Source organism: Scardinius erythrophthalmus (genome assembly GCF_964197995.2).
Source record: "Scardinius erythrophthalmus genome assembly, chromosome: 16".
Taxonomy (NCBI): Eukaryota; Metazoa; Chordata; class Actinopteri; order Cypriniformes; family Leuciscidae; genus Scardinius; species Scardinius erythrophthalmus.
In genome coordinates this window covers 8,662,077-8,677,313 of record NC_138236.1, presented here as the reverse complement: position 1 = coordinate 8,677,313, position 15,237 = coordinate 8,662,077, and the positions used below count along the sequence as shown (strand labels likewise).

The following is a 15,237-nucleotide window of genomic DNA, read 5'->3' as shown; positions in this document are numbered from 1 at the left end:
AGATGTCTTAGCACTGTTTTGAAGTGAAATGAAACTGTTTGTTTTACAGTGTTTGTCTTTCTAATGATTCAAGGAACCACATGACGTGCGACTTCAGGTGTTCCTCGACACTTTGGGTGTGTCATCCGCGATGTTAAGAGGGATCCCACGTGCTCTACAGTTGCAAATGTTTGTGACACATTACTGGCTTGTAAACGCGCAACCTCAGCCGTGCCAAGTGCATCTTTGGGGGCTGCTACTGGGAATGGTCAATGGAAAGCTCAGCAGTACGACTAAAACAGAAACCGGTATTGACATTATCATACATCATCATTCTGTTAGCTGTCGTTTTTTATAGCATGCAATAAAGTAATAAAGCAGCCTCCGGCACATATGCCACCATTGTCACACAAAAAAGGTGATATGGTGTAATGATTAGCTAAATGCCATGGGCAAAATGGCGAAACATTGCTGAGGTTTTCAGAAATGTGTGTTGAGCCAGTTCATAACATTTTGGAAAAAGGAATGTCATAACATGTTCATTTTTTTTTTTTTTTTTTGGTTTGGGGGTTTAGACATGGTGTTGAGACTTCAAAAACTACAAACTGGTCGAGGAAGGATCTATCTGGATGATGAAGCAGCTCATCTATACAGCCAGTGGCAGTCGTGCCTGAAGTGGAGCCTAAATCTCAATCGTTTACTATTGGATCCGCTATCTGAACCAGAGTGTGCACGGTACAACATCCTTTATTACTCCTAAACCATCCTTTTTTGATATTTATCCTTTTGATCTCCATTTTTACAAATCCCTGGTGGTTCCTGATTGCCGATCCCATTCCTCTCTCTCCACCCCGTGCTTTCCTGTCTGATCTCTACACAATAGACCATAACAAGGCCCAAAATATAACTTAAAAATATAATACACAAGTTATACATATATTAGGGCTGTCAAAAGATGAATCGCGATTAATCGCATCCAAAATAAAAGTTTGTATTTACATAATATATGTGTGTGTACTGTGTATAATTATTTTGTATATATAAATACACACACATGCATGTATATATTTAAGAAATATTTGCATACATATACTGTATATATTTATATATAATTTATAATTTATACATTTTTCTTAAATATATACAAGCATGTGTGTGTATTTATATATACAAATTTAATTATACACAGTACACACACATATATTATTTAAACACAAACTTTTATTTTGGATGCGATTAATCGCGATTAATCTTTTGACAGCCCTAAAATATATATATATATACATTACTATTTACATCTTAGAAGTGTCCATTAGTGTTGTTGGAAATGAATACTAAGTGTGTTCTGGTGTTGTTTAGCTTGTACCGTGGAACACTGGTGCACCAGGTTGTTGGAGAGCTCAGGAGAGGCATCGCTCTGGAGTCTCTGCTGATGAGGGGCTCAAGCGCTGATCAACTCTTCAAACAGCTGAAGGATGCAATCGTGAGCTTAGTGGGTGAAGACTTCATCAAGAAAATGAAAACTGGGCTCGAGAAGAGAGATGGCCAGAATCAGCCTATAGATGATCTGAGCAGTTGCTTTGAACATCTGGGGCCGGTTTCACAAAGATAGACTTTGACTATGGCTTAGATATAGTAGATAGTCAGACTTCAGATAGACATATAAATCAGACCGTTGCACAAAGCACTTAAGACTCTGACTATCTCAAGTAGGACTACACTGCAATGCATTCTGGGTAAAATAAGACACTTTTCAAAACAAAAAACATGGGCGGATCGAGTAAGCGCATTCAACCGCTCAGTGCAGTTTACTCCAGCGGAAAATATGTGTTTGTTGGAGGAGTATAAATGACAGAGTATGTTTTTGTTTCCACTGTTCGATCGCGCCCGTGCCTCTCTCTCTCTCTGACACACACACACACACACACATTCCAGCATTGCAATCTTGACGCAGCCTGTTATTATGCAGCGTTCACACCAAACGCGAATAGAGCGTCAAATTCGCGTCTAGTTCGACGCTTGAACATTTTAAATCCATTCGCGCGTCCAAGGCGAATAGGACGCGCGTATAAAGCGAGCGTTTGAAGCGAAATAGACGGGCATTCAGAGCTATGACTTCACTATGACTCTACTACCCCCTGTTTGAGCAGTCACGGTGTATTGCATTTCACGCATCGCCCGTGACGCTTGCGTATGAAAGGGAGCGTGTCGATCGTTGCTCGCGCTGACTCAGGGCCGGCCCTGACCAATTTGCTGCCCTAGGCAAGATTTTACCTGGCGCCCCATGCATCACAGCCCATTTCACCCCGTCATTGTGTTCATGATATACAGTATATATATATATATATATATATATATATATATATATATATATATATATATATATACACACACACACACACACACACACACACACACACTACAGGCCAAAAGTTTGGAAACATTACTATTTTTAATGTTTTTCAAAGAAGTTTCTTCTGCTCATCAAGCCTGCATTTATTTGATCAAAAATACAGAAAAAAATGTAATATTGTGATATATTATTACAATTTAAAATAATTGGTTTTCAATTCATTATACTTTAAATTATCATTTATTTCTGTGATGCAAAGCTAAACTTTCAGGACCATTACTATCACATTATCCTTTAGAAATCATTATAATATGATGATTCATTATCAAAGTTGGGAACAGTTCTGCTACTTAATATTTTTTCATAACCTGTGATACTTTTTAGGATAATTTGATGAATAAAAAGTAAAAAAATAAAAATAAAAAAATAAGCAAATGTTTTAAAAATATAAATCTTTTGTAACAACAATATATACTGGTCAGTAATTTGGGGTCAGTAATTTTTTTTCTTTCTTTTTTGAAATAAATCAATACTTTTATTCAGCAAGGATGTGTTAAATTGATAAAAAGTGATAGTAAGGAAGATTTATATTATTAGAAAATATTTTTTTTATTTTCAATAAATGCAGTTCTTTTTAACCTTTTATTCATCAAATATATACGGCACCAGAACTGTTTCCAGCACTCATAATAAATCAGAATATTAGAATGATTTCTAAAGGATCATGTAATAGACTGGATGTCACATGTGACACTGAAGACTGGAGTAATGATCCTGAAAATTCACAGAATCACAGAAATAAATGATAGAAGAACTTCTTTCAAAAACATTAAAAATAGTAATGTGTCCAAATTTTTGGCCTGTAGTGTATTACATCTAGCATTCAAGTCAAGTCCCCATTATCTTTTATAGCGCGTTTTACAATACAGATTTAATGTGAACTTTGCTATTTTTAATAAACCTGTAAATAAATATCATTACTAATTTTTGCAAATAAATTTTAAAAATGCCATATATCCCCCAAAACTGCACAACTGTAGTGTAAAACATTAATTAAAAAAGTGGTAAAAAAATGCGTCTTAAAACTGACATGATTGTTATACAAAATCACACTGTCTGTGGCCTCTGGAGAACTCACAACTGCTAACATTAAGTTTAAGGTTAAAATAAATGCCATTAAATTATAGTATCTTAGGCTACTACTATGCAATTAGATAAACTGTTAATTCACTACATCATGCACTTTACCTGTCTTTATCCCTTTTATCCTCTTCTTTTTGGCACTGTATCTATCGCAGACTATAATGCTAATTTATAATGTGTCATGTAAATTTGGCCATCCGTCACAATCAGGAAACTTTCACCGTGTCTAGAACTGGCGCGAGCTGCCAGGGCCGTTTCTACAGGGGAGCCTGAGTGTGTTAAAACCAGTGGGTAAGCGTTTCGTATTAGTTTGAAGGTACCCCCGGGAGCCGCCATTGGCTAACAAGCCTTCACCTGCTGTTAGCATCCCATTGACTTCCATTCATTTTGGCGTCACTTTGACAGCGAATAACTTTACATCTGAGGCGTTTAAAGACTCCATTTGTCCATTATTTATTTCTAAAGAAACACGACAATGTATAAAAGGCTCCATTACCTTGTATCTTACGTTATGCCCCCGTAGAAGCAGTTTTTGTAAAAGTAGGCTAACGATTGCGTCAAAACCACGCGACTCTCTGGAAATTACCGTAGAGACAGGAAGAGAAGCTCGCGGGCAATTTGGGGGACGCGGAGGCATAAAGTCAAAGGAGAAGCCCATAGAGAGTCATGACGTTGCTCCTGCTCCTAGCTCATGGACAGCTCCTTCTCACACTCTCCGTCTCTGCAAGATTCGGAAGGGAATGGTTCCGATTTCGTCAGGCACAGCTGCTAGAAAACTTACAACTGTCAGGCAGGCTGCTCACGTCACATCCCCGTCGTCAAGCTCAGTTTGAGTCTGCGCAGTACGCCTGGCAATCAGGAAATGACTGCTCCTTATGTGCTTCAACTTCTCTCCGTTGAAACCTATGGGGTCGCTGTGTCCAGTTTATATACTGTCTATGGTTAAAACAAACAAAAGCAAACCAAAAGCAATGCTGTCTACATTGGATGTGGCGTCGCGCACGCTACACAACAAATCAAAGAGTATAGAAGTAACAAGAGGCGAAACTCCGTTGCAGTTTTGACAACAGCCACTAGGTGGCGCTTCGGTAGCGCGGCCGCCATTTTGGACTGAACCAACGACTTTACCGTTAGCACAACTACTGTACAGCATTAACAATATGTCTGGAAATAATTGGAAACAAAGAAAACAGTGTTCTGCCATCAACTGCAACAACTTACCAGTGTACAACCAATCAACTAGCATCTCATAGATTCCCTAAAGATCCAGAGAGGTAAAGTAGAAAAGGTTTTATGAACTTTAAAGTGAGCTAACGTCAACGATAACAGGTAAAGTAACGTTAATGTAAGCTATCCCATAACCGCAGTAACAGTTTGCTAATGTATTTGGTCGAAATTGTCAAGACTCGAAATGGGCTTTTTAAATCGCATACTTTCAGAGATATATGAACACCTAACCTGGCAAATGACCGCTTTATTAATTCATTGTTATCACGAAATTAACCCTTTACCTGTCACCTTTTTTTCGCATAAACATGAAAATCACTATCCAAACTTAAATGGTTGTAATTCAAGAATGCTTTGGAATTTAGACATATGGTTGGTCTTGTTTTAATTTGTCAGATTATTGTTGAAGTGAAATAAATTATGAAAGTGAAATAGAAAAAAGTTATATAAGTTTGAGTTTATTAAAATGTACAAATTTAAAAAATATAATTATTTATATTTTATACAAAATATATTTTACTCTAGAACTGCAAGAAAATGAAAGCAAAAAATCTGAACAAGTTGTGTTCCACATTTTAGGTTGATATGTTGATATCTCGCTCCCTCACCCTTTCTGCCGTGTGCTCTACGGTTTGGAGCTGCACGCTCTTGCTCGCTCGCTCTAGATTCCGGGTGGTTTTAGCTAATTTGCGGGCATCAGAAAGCCGCTATCAATATGCGGGAGACTCCCGGTTCTTCCGGGAGACATGGGATGTCTGCTCTAGAGATATTAAAAACTATAAACTACTTTTTTAGTTCATTTAACCGCTTTTGAATTTGAACCCGGTATCGTTCAATTCTATGACAGCTGTGTTGCGTTCAGTCCAAGATGGCGGAGCTGCAGCTCTGCGCATGGGGGAGTTTGTTGCAATGGAACGTTCTATTGAGTTTCGCCTCTTGTTACTTCTATACTCTTTGAACAAATTACCAACAACTGATCGCGTGCGCGCTCTTTTTCTGACGCACTTTAAGCACTCGCTCGGCGGGGGAAGATTGATGTGCCGGACTTTTTTTTTTTTGCTTTATTTGGTAGTATTTCGAAGTAATGGTTTAAATAGTATTATTAAATTATTATTTTTTTTAAATTAAAAAAAAAAAACAATTCACTCGTTCACTCATTTTGGCGCCCCTATGGATGAGTGGCGCCTTTAGCATTTGCCTATACTGCCTATGCCGCGGGCCGGCCCTGCGCTGACTATGTAACGGCCCTAACAGTTACAAGGACATTTTACTTGGGAATGTAGTAACAAGAAGAAATGTTTGAATTATGAGCCATTTTCCCTTTTCTTTTGGCAGTTTGTAATGTAACTGATTGTTACTGCTGGTTGCCAAGGTAACATAGAGTCTTAGACCTAAGTTAGCCTGGGGGTAAGGTGTCTAATTTTTTTGGTCTAAATTAAGTCAGTCTTTATTTTTGTGAAACAGTCTAACTTGCATTAGACTAGTCTATGAGCAAATTTTAGACTTGTCTAACACTATAGACCGTTTTAAAATAGCTTTGTGAAACATAATGAAGATGATGATCTCAATGGGTGGAAAAAGGCTGACTGTTTGTACACTGCCCGTACCAGACACAAGGCTAAAGTTCGCAATGTTAATAATCCCTCCAAGAAACATGAGAGGAGATGCTTTGACTAGTAAAAACAAACAAAAAATCATTAGTTTGCAGTAATGCACTTACAATGGAAAAGGGCAAGGCATTGCACCAGAATAAATGTTAAAATGATATGTCCACTGTATGATATCAGAATCACGTCATGCACAATCCTAGTTTTGCTATCCTGCATTATTTACTGCATGACTTTGCTTTTCTGAATTAAATTATAATTACTTTATAAGATATTTGTATTTAGCTGTTGGACATTGGTATCAAGAAGGATACATTCTATTTACCAGAGTATTTTAAGGAACATATTTAAAAACATGAAACTTTTTAATTGAAGTATTAAATTATTTTCCATTTTAATCTTTCTTTTGTAATAACTTTACAGATTTCTGTTTTACCACATAAATGTATGAACTTGCAACTTAAATAATCAGATTAGTCAGTGATCAACTTCAGATACAGATTTTTATTTATTTGTAAAAAATTGTATTGTACAATTGTGTTCTGAAATGACCACAACAGATTACTGGTTTCAGCTGTGCAAACCACAATAAAATAAATACAATCTCAAAAAATAAAAATAAAAAACGCTTTTTACCTATCACCCTTCATTTAATTTGTTTATACTGTTTATTATCAGTGTATTACATTGTTTTGTTTTCAAAGCTAGAGCGATAGAAAACAGAATGGGCATTAAAGAAATTGAACAATATGGCCATAAAGAACCACTATCTGCAACACAGAGGAGAGATAAGATCACACACTGTAAAAACTCAAGTGCATCATATTTCCCTGTCCCACAGAAACAAGATACAGAGTTGGCAGATGGGAATAGTTTAATGCTGGTGGGCTGCACTGAGGTGTTTCGACATGGGGTTAGTGTTAGTCTAACATTTCTGTACAGCCAACATGAGCACCCATTTAACCAACTACATCATTAAGCATTCACCTAACCAAGCACCAAGCTGGTGAGAAAATAAATAACACTATAGATAAAAGCCAAAGTAAGGTGAAAAAGGCAAAATCTATCTTCAGATGGCCCAGATACCAGTGTATTAACATAAGGAAAGTAATAATATAGTACTGAAAATATGTAAATAGAGGAACTGATAAGTAATTGTACAAGCCAGTTGTATTAACCATCAGTCTAATATAAAGGGAAAAGAACTTTTAGTGCATGTACCTTGAAGGTCGTCATAAGGTGGGACCCTGTAATCTCGTAATGCCATCATATTGTGGGATCCCGTATCTTCAACAGACTCAAAGCAGGGCCGGTTGCAAGGTGTTCAATTTGGTAACATTTTTCTAAGTAAATGATGTGATGGTTTGGCACATCACGTACGCATTAATTCACACCCACAGTCTCATCATGACCCAAAACAAGTGGTCCGTTCCACCAAACACTGGAACACTCATGGTTTAAGAGGGCAAAAGCTTTTTCCAACAGAAAATAAATGATATTTCAAGCATAATTTAGACTAATTTTAGAATCTGGAATGCAGAAAGGCATTATCCACATTGTTCCACAAACCTCTAACCAGAAATGTTTAAACAATAGATTTAGAAAGCACAAAATCCTTTTAATAATAATAATAATAATTATAATAATAATACAGAAAAATCATAATACATCCCTTAAATCATGAAATCAAAACAGCCACTGTATGGACAGATACAGCATCTCATAAATAAAGTTCGCCCAGATGCTATGGGAAGTAGTACAGTCATAAAGCAGCACACCAAAGTATCTCCTTCGGCAAGGGCGCACGTCAGATTGCTCCAAAATCAGCCCCTGGTCTTGACCTTCAAAAAGGAACTGCACATACAGGTCGGGCCTGAATGATCACTCTGGATTGTTTCGTACGGTATGAGACCGGCCCGAGCGACATGCTGAACCACATGCCGCAGCCCCACCCACCATCTCCTGCACGGGACACAATGTGTGTCATACATCATGGAAATCCTCAGTGTCTGCCATTTTTTCTCCACCTCTGAGTCGCTCTAATTTCTTTATAACTTCCGATACCACACAGACAGAGGACGTGAGGCCCAGCAGGAACAGCAGATCTGCACAGAGAGGACGGTGCATATATCAGTGAACACGTGAAATATCCAATTAAATACACAGAAAAAATGGTGTTCAAATTAATTACATAATATGCCAATTCATTTATTTTATTAGCTGAACATATTGAGTCAAAATTTAAAATACTAGTGCAAAATGCCCGTGCAAAATCAGTTTGTGTGTGTGTTTTTAGTAATTGTTGGTTTGGTGTGATTGAATGCTCATTGTTACAATTACACAGCAAAAGTTCGGTGACATTTTTATTTGTGCATGGTAGAAAGCACACAGTGAACTCTGAGAAAACGCTATGCTTGAGCAAACAGTTTGTGAAAAGGCAACTACAAATGACGGGCATCATTTGTAGTTGCCTTTTCACAAATTGTTTGCTTTTTAAGAGACTGAACGCATTGAATAGGATATGTTTAGTTGGTGAATAGCATAGGCTACTATTACACAGTAGCGATAACGTTAAGCGCACCAGAATTAAATATAATATTCAGAAGTAAACAGCATAGCTGACTTATAGATTCAGTTTACATCCACAAATGAATAAGCGTGTCGATTCAGGGAGCAGTGCAAAGTGCCCGTGCAAAATCAGTTTTTGTGTGTGTTTTTAGTAATTGTTGGTTTCTTGGTAAAGAAAACACATTTTTACTCAAATTAATCAAAATGGATTTATCACATTTTGGAACCAAACTATAACATGTAAGGGTTAATGCCCGACCAGGTGTCCATTATCAGGTATTAATGGACGACGGCGAGGCGCGAACTGTCCGACGCCCGACGCGTAGCTGACCGAAGTCCATTAATACCTGACAAAGGACACCTCGAAGGGCATTAACCTGCTTATACCATGGTCACTTGCCAAATAACACATTTTTAAAACAGTTTATATTTTAATTATTTTTACAATCGAAATCTAAAGTTACAAGTTACAAACAATAACTTGGTTTCCTTGGTTACGCCTGACGGTTTATTTAGGTGTACATTATCACTTTTTAACGGACACCCTGCAGCCAATCAGAATCGAGTATTCACCCAGACCATGGTATAATCAGAAGTAAACAGTGTAGCTGACAGATTGTCAGAATGTGTCTTTTTTGGAATTGTGCTCTCACGCTAATCTGCCCTGTTTAGTAAATCTGGCCATTTGTATTAAACATTTAATTTTTGAATGCTGCAATCATTAATGTGAACATGATAATCATGTTCTCTAGGACAGGGCTATTTACCACTAAAACCAAGTTTAAGATGAAGTACAACTTTTTTTTAAACTGAAATAAAAATAAAGATAAATAGAAATTAACTAATAAAAATGACAAAACAACTAAAAATGGACAATCACAACAAAATGACTAAAACTTAAACTAAAATGAAAACTGAAAATATAATGAAATGAAAGTTAATTCAAAATACTACTATAATAGCGTATAAATAATACTAAAAGAACAAAAAGTTCTAGGATAATTCGAGAATGTTCCAAGCATCTTGAAATTCAATGGAAGCAAGAACATCTGACAGAGTTTGCATGATCAATGTCACATATTTCCTTATTAGAGAACAAGAAATAGCACAGAATAGATTTCTTCTGTATTTTACATATTTTTTGGGCTCCACTGCGTGTGATAAGAAAAATGCGGTGTACTATGGTTTCCTGTATTTTTATGTTTGCATACCTAAAATGCTGAGACTCTCTGTTTGAAAGACCTTCTGTAGTGGAGGGAAGTATATGACCAGGAGTTGGCCCATGATGGAGCCCAGCACAGCATAGCAGAACATCCTGTTACTGCATAAGCCCATCTCGTGCACCATCCGTGTCTGCAGGATGACAAAAACAGTGAAGAGAGACTTCTAATGATGTACTGGCATAAAATCCAGGCCTTAAAGACACCAAAGCGCACACTGCCATTTTGAACTTTTTGAACAACATGACTCTACAGCAGGTGGCAGTGTTTAGGATTCTGCTCACCACACATTCTTAATACATCCCATGAGAAAGTAAACCAGAAACATGCTTGTGCATTTTATTGATTTTTGATGTTGCTTATACCTGTGATCGAGAACTGAGAGCGTTGAACATATCAAAGAACACAAAACAGGTAAACGTCATTGTGGTGTCCCGTGGAGTGATCTCGTTGTCACGCAGCTAAAAACAAAACAAAAATATTTATTAGACTTAAGGGAAGTGGTGGGACAAAAATCAGATAAAAATCAAGGACATGCTTTTGTGGTTCCTTGACAATCTTTTAGCATTGTTCCTGTAGCTTTAAGGAGACAATTATTTCATCAGGTTTAATGTACTTCATTTTCCAAAGCCGTTTGGATGCTACTTACCCAGAGAAAAACAGTACTTAATCATTTTACAGCTCTTGTTTAAAGTGTTGCAAACCAATTAAAGGCTAGGAAAGGTAATTGCACTCCTGTACCAAGGCTCCAAATTAATTCTCAAGTAGACGAGCAAAAAAACACCACAAAGGTAATATACAAAAAGCATTGCATGATGCCTTTAACAAACACAAGTCACAGTGTTAACAAATCGTTTAGTCATTTACCTAATGCCCTGTTTTGAATATAAATGGAACACAAATGAAAAACAAAGCAGAACACAAATGATGTGCAGGGAGGCCTTCATCAGCTGAATACTGCCTACCTCTCTCCAGAACACAAACAGAGTGCCGCAAACGATGATGAAGGACGACACGAGGATTTTCACTATCAGACTGCGCGTGATGATGCTGTCTCGGACGTTCCGCGGAGGTTTCCTGATCACGTCCCGATCAACAGGCTCCACTCCCAAACTAGAAAAAGATTTAAAGTTCATTCTTATTCAGACTATCAATATTCTTGCACCAAAAATAGTTTTCCTGACCAATGGTGGTGATAAATCTGTTTGTAATCAATTTATTACCTCTGGGCTGGCGGCCCGTCCATGATGATGTTGATCCAGAGGATTTGCATGGCATTCAGAGGGTTGGGGAAATTCATAAGTGTTGCCAGGGAGATGAGAGTAAGGGCAGCAATGCTCCTAAAGAAAGTGAGCACAAAGATTTAGAGATTACTTTATCATTATTCATAACCTGGATCGTCTCAAGTATTATATACACACAAGAAAAAAATTATTGTATAGTATAAGTAAAAGTAATAAACGTAAAATTAATACAAAAATATAAAGAATAGATAATATATACATTTAAATGTTTATATATAATCACATATAAAAAATATAATATAAAAAAGAAATTAATAATTCTGTTCATCAAGGATTTCAAATAAATTCGGTTCTTTTGAACTTTCTATTTCTATAACTTTATTACCATTATTAACAAGAAAAAAGTTTTTTTGACGACCAAATCAGCATAATAGAATGATTTCTGGAGGATCATGTGACACTATCTATGTTTCCATTCCATTTTTATGTGCATTTTGAAGTATCGCATCAGGAACAAGTGATGAAAACAGCAAATGGAAAAATCCCTTAATTCACAAAAAAGTTTGTACGCTCGCTTGAGGTGGTTTTTGAAGGTTACTATGTTACCAATACCGCCGTCATCCGCTCGAACAACTTAATAGAAACGCACCTAATTTGTTGTTTTTTCTTTTTTTTGCAAATTTTGAAAAGATTTGCTTCACGTTTGGATGGAAACTTAGCTTCTGAAGACTGGAGTAATGATGCTGAAAATTCAGCTTTAAAATACCATTTTTATTTATATTATATAAATATGCCAACTCACGTGCTCAGCTGAAAGCGCACAAAGTTCTTAATGTTGTTGTAAATCCCTTTCCCTTCTTCAATGGCAGACCTAGAGTGAGAAACAAAGGATTGAGGACACGTGTAAACGCATCAGATGTCACGTCAACAGTCCGCAAAATTCTGATAAAGCCACAAAAAAAAAAAAAAGAAACCGTATGCTCACAAGATGGTTTGAAAGTCGTCGTCTACGAGGATCATGTCTGCTGCCTCTTTGCAGACATCAGTGCCGGTCTGACCCATAGCCACACCGATGTCTGCTGCCTTCAGAGCCACTGCGTCATTAACACCGTCTCCCGTCATAGCCACAACTGCACCGATGTTCTGTAAGGACTGAAGCCAGAAAAACAGGTTAATAAACATGGCCATATGCGGAGTACAAATCACAAACAATCTGTTTGGTGCACTCACCTTAACTATCTTTAACTTGTGTCTAGGGCTGGCTCTGTAGAATACCGCTATCTGTGGAGACAGGTAACATATTCATTTCATGCTGCTTCTTAGGGCCGGTTCACACAGAACCCGTTTTTGCTGTTAAAAACGTGAGACATCATGTCAGTGGAACGAAAAAAAAAAAAAAGTGTTTTAATTTTTAACTTGAGCGGCAAATTTTTAAAACGCTCATCCGTCTAGCACGTGTTTACATTGGAAAAAAAAAATAGAAAAATAGTGCAGTGGAATGGAAAAGACCAAAAGGCTGCTCTTATTTCTATCAGCTAATGTACAATGCTCAAGACTTTTCAACACTTGTGGATTTGACAGCCGTCCAAAACTCAGCTGTGGATCTTTTGGATCGTAGTGCTGAGAGGAAGCTTGGAGTGTGTAAAGGCATGTTCATACCCTGGACACTATCTGAGAGAGATGCTGGATGTCCATCTGGTCGACTTCATCTCCAGACAGAGATTGAGAACCTTTGGTATAGAGACCCAGTCGACTTGCTGTGGTGGAGAAAGGCAATAGAATAAATGTATGCGAGTAGAGTGTCATATTGAATATTCATGATATATTCACGATGGCTTTGCTGATGCTGCAAAATTAATTATTTGAAATGCTTTCTACTTGGCCATTAAGTCTACTTAAATTAGTTCTTCCTAGTCTTGCTACTCATAAGAATGACAATATACGTGTGTGTGTGTGTGTGTGTGTGTGTATATAATAACAAAAATACATATTGTGCATATATTTATTTAAAAATAAGCATATTCAGAATGTTTAATGTCAGAACTAAAAAGTTAAAATCTATAAAGGCATCTTTTATTTTTACACTTGATTCAAACTTGTGACTTCAAACTCAAAAACAAAGGCATTAGAGTTAGTAAGTACAAAATCTATTTCCAAGAATCACTACTTTCATGAATTGATGCAAAACTGTGATTCAACAACTTGTTTGCATTATTACCAAAAAATGTTTGTAATGTATTCAAATGGTTTAGTAAACATATTGTTTATATTAATAATATATTAATGTTAATATTTAATTGTTTGTCACTACATTGCTGTCTATTAAGGCTGACTTCTAATAGTCGAGGATTCGACGATTCGATTCGGAGAAGTCTGATTCGACTATGAACCTCATAGTCGAATACATGGGCGTCAGTTTGGTTTGAAATGTGCTGGGGACAGAGACGCATTCGCATTTTCAGAAGGGCTGGGTACCATTTTTATTTTATTTTTTCACTTTCGCGCAGGTCATGTTTTGAAAGACGATGTCCTGTAGCTTACTAATGTAAATAAATAAAAATGTATTCAAAAATCTGCTTCACATTTTCAGCAGGGCTGCGGAGCGGCTGTGAGTTGACTCCACACGGTTCTCATGTGCGTTAAAAAGCTTTACGTGGTTTAATGTACCTAAACAATGATTACCAAATTCCCCTCTCATGTTGCTCCTCATAACCACTTAAAATGGTAAAAAAAATCGAAGCCAGAGTCCAATTATTATGGACGTTAACTGATATTAAGCGTTTATGCTTCACATTTTCAGCAGGGCTGCGGAGCGGCTGTGAGTTGACTCCACACGGTTCTCATGTGCGTTAAAAAGCTGACTCCACACGGTTCTCATGTGCGTTAAAAAGCTTTACGTTGTTTAATGTACCTAAACAACGATTACCAAATTTCCCTCTCATATTGCTCCTCATAACCACTGAAAATGGTCAAAAAATCGAACCCAGAGTCCAATTATTATCGTTATCTGATATTAAGCGTTTCTGCTTCACATTTTCAGCAGGGCAGCGGAGCGGCTGTGAGTTGACTCCACACGGTTCTCATGTGCGTTAAAAAGCTGACTCCACGCGGTTCTCATGGGCGCGAAAAAGCTTTAAGTGGTTTAATGTACCTAAACAACCATCACCAAATTTCTCTCTCATATTGCTCCTCATGTTTATGAAATGTTATGATATATGTGTGATATATATGTGTTTTTTAGCTCTTTTGTTTGAAATGGAAAAAATCTAGATGCTATCTAAAAAAAAAAGAAAAAAAAAAAAAAGGTTCGACTATCAGTCGACTACGGCAAAATCTAACGAATCAGATTCAACTATGAAAATCCTTAGTCGAAAACAGCCCTAGTGTCTATAAAATGATTAAATATTCTTCTAAATGTTCATTTACAGCAATTTTTTTTTCTAACATTAAAGGGTTAATTCACCCAAAAATGAAAATTCTGTCACTAATTATTCACCCTCATGTCATTCAAAACCCGTAAGACTTTCGTTTATCTTCGGAACACAAATGAAAATATTTTTTATGAAATCTGAGAGCTTTCTGTCCCTCCATTGACAGAATAAAAGCCTAAATTTAATCTGTACATCATATAAAGCGATCGAGGCTCTTCAGAAAATTTGGACTAAATCACTCAATTCATATGGATTACTTTTACAATCTCTTTATGAACTTTTTTGAAGAGTCAAAGTGGTAGTTACATAGCTGTCAATGGAGGGACAGAAAGCTCAAATATTTCATTAAAGAGATCTATATTTGTGTTCCGAAGTTGAACGAAAGTCTTAATGGGCTTGGAACGACATGAGGGTTTAGTAATTAATGAAAGAATTTTTTTGGGTGAACTATCCCTTTAAACATTC

General features: G+C 36.8%; 2 protein-coding genes across 3 annotated transcripts in view; one reads left to right on the top strand and one right to left on the bottom strand.

The window, feature by feature from the left end:
- Positions 1-1,856, top strand: part of aste1a (asteroid homolog 1a) — a 41,872-nt gene extending 40,016 nt beyond the window's left edge. Inside the window, exons 3-5 of one of the 2 annotated variants that reach the window (XM_081389169.1) lie at positions 74-287; positions 555-714; positions 1,339-1,856. In XM_081389169.1, coding sequence (XP_081245295.1) covers positions 74-287; positions 555-714; positions 1,339-1,591 — 627 coding nt within the window. In that variant the 3' untranslated portion in view covers positions 1,592-1,856. The remainder of the gene's footprint in view (positions 1-73; positions 288-554; positions 715-1,338) is intronic. The other variant, XM_081389170.1, reaches the window with a different exon arrangement.
- Positions 1,857-6,794: 4,938 nt separating this feature from the next.
- The window catches only part of atp2c1 (ATPase secretory pathway Ca2+ transporting 1), a 43,192-nt gene continuing 34,749 nt past the window's right edge, over positions 6,795-15,237 (bottom strand). The window contains exons 19-27 of the mRNA XM_081389166.1: positions 13,001-13,098; positions 12,572-12,622; positions 12,327-12,493; positions 12,144-12,212; positions 11,321-11,437; positions 11,063-11,210; positions 10,463-10,558; positions 10,089-10,230; positions 6,795-8,414 (exon numbers count right to left, since the gene is read on the bottom strand). Of these exons, the coding sequence (XP_081245292.1) occupies positions 8,293-8,414; positions 10,089-10,230; positions 10,463-10,558; positions 11,063-11,210; positions 11,321-11,437; positions 12,144-12,212; positions 12,327-12,493; positions 12,572-12,622; positions 13,001-13,098 (1,010 nt within the window). The 3' untranslated portion in view covers positions 6,795-8,292. The remainder of the gene's footprint in view (positions 8,415-10,088; positions 10,231-10,462; positions 10,559-11,062; positions 11,211-11,320; positions 11,438-12,143; positions 12,213-12,326; positions 12,494-12,571; positions 12,623-13,000; positions 13,099-15,237) is intronic.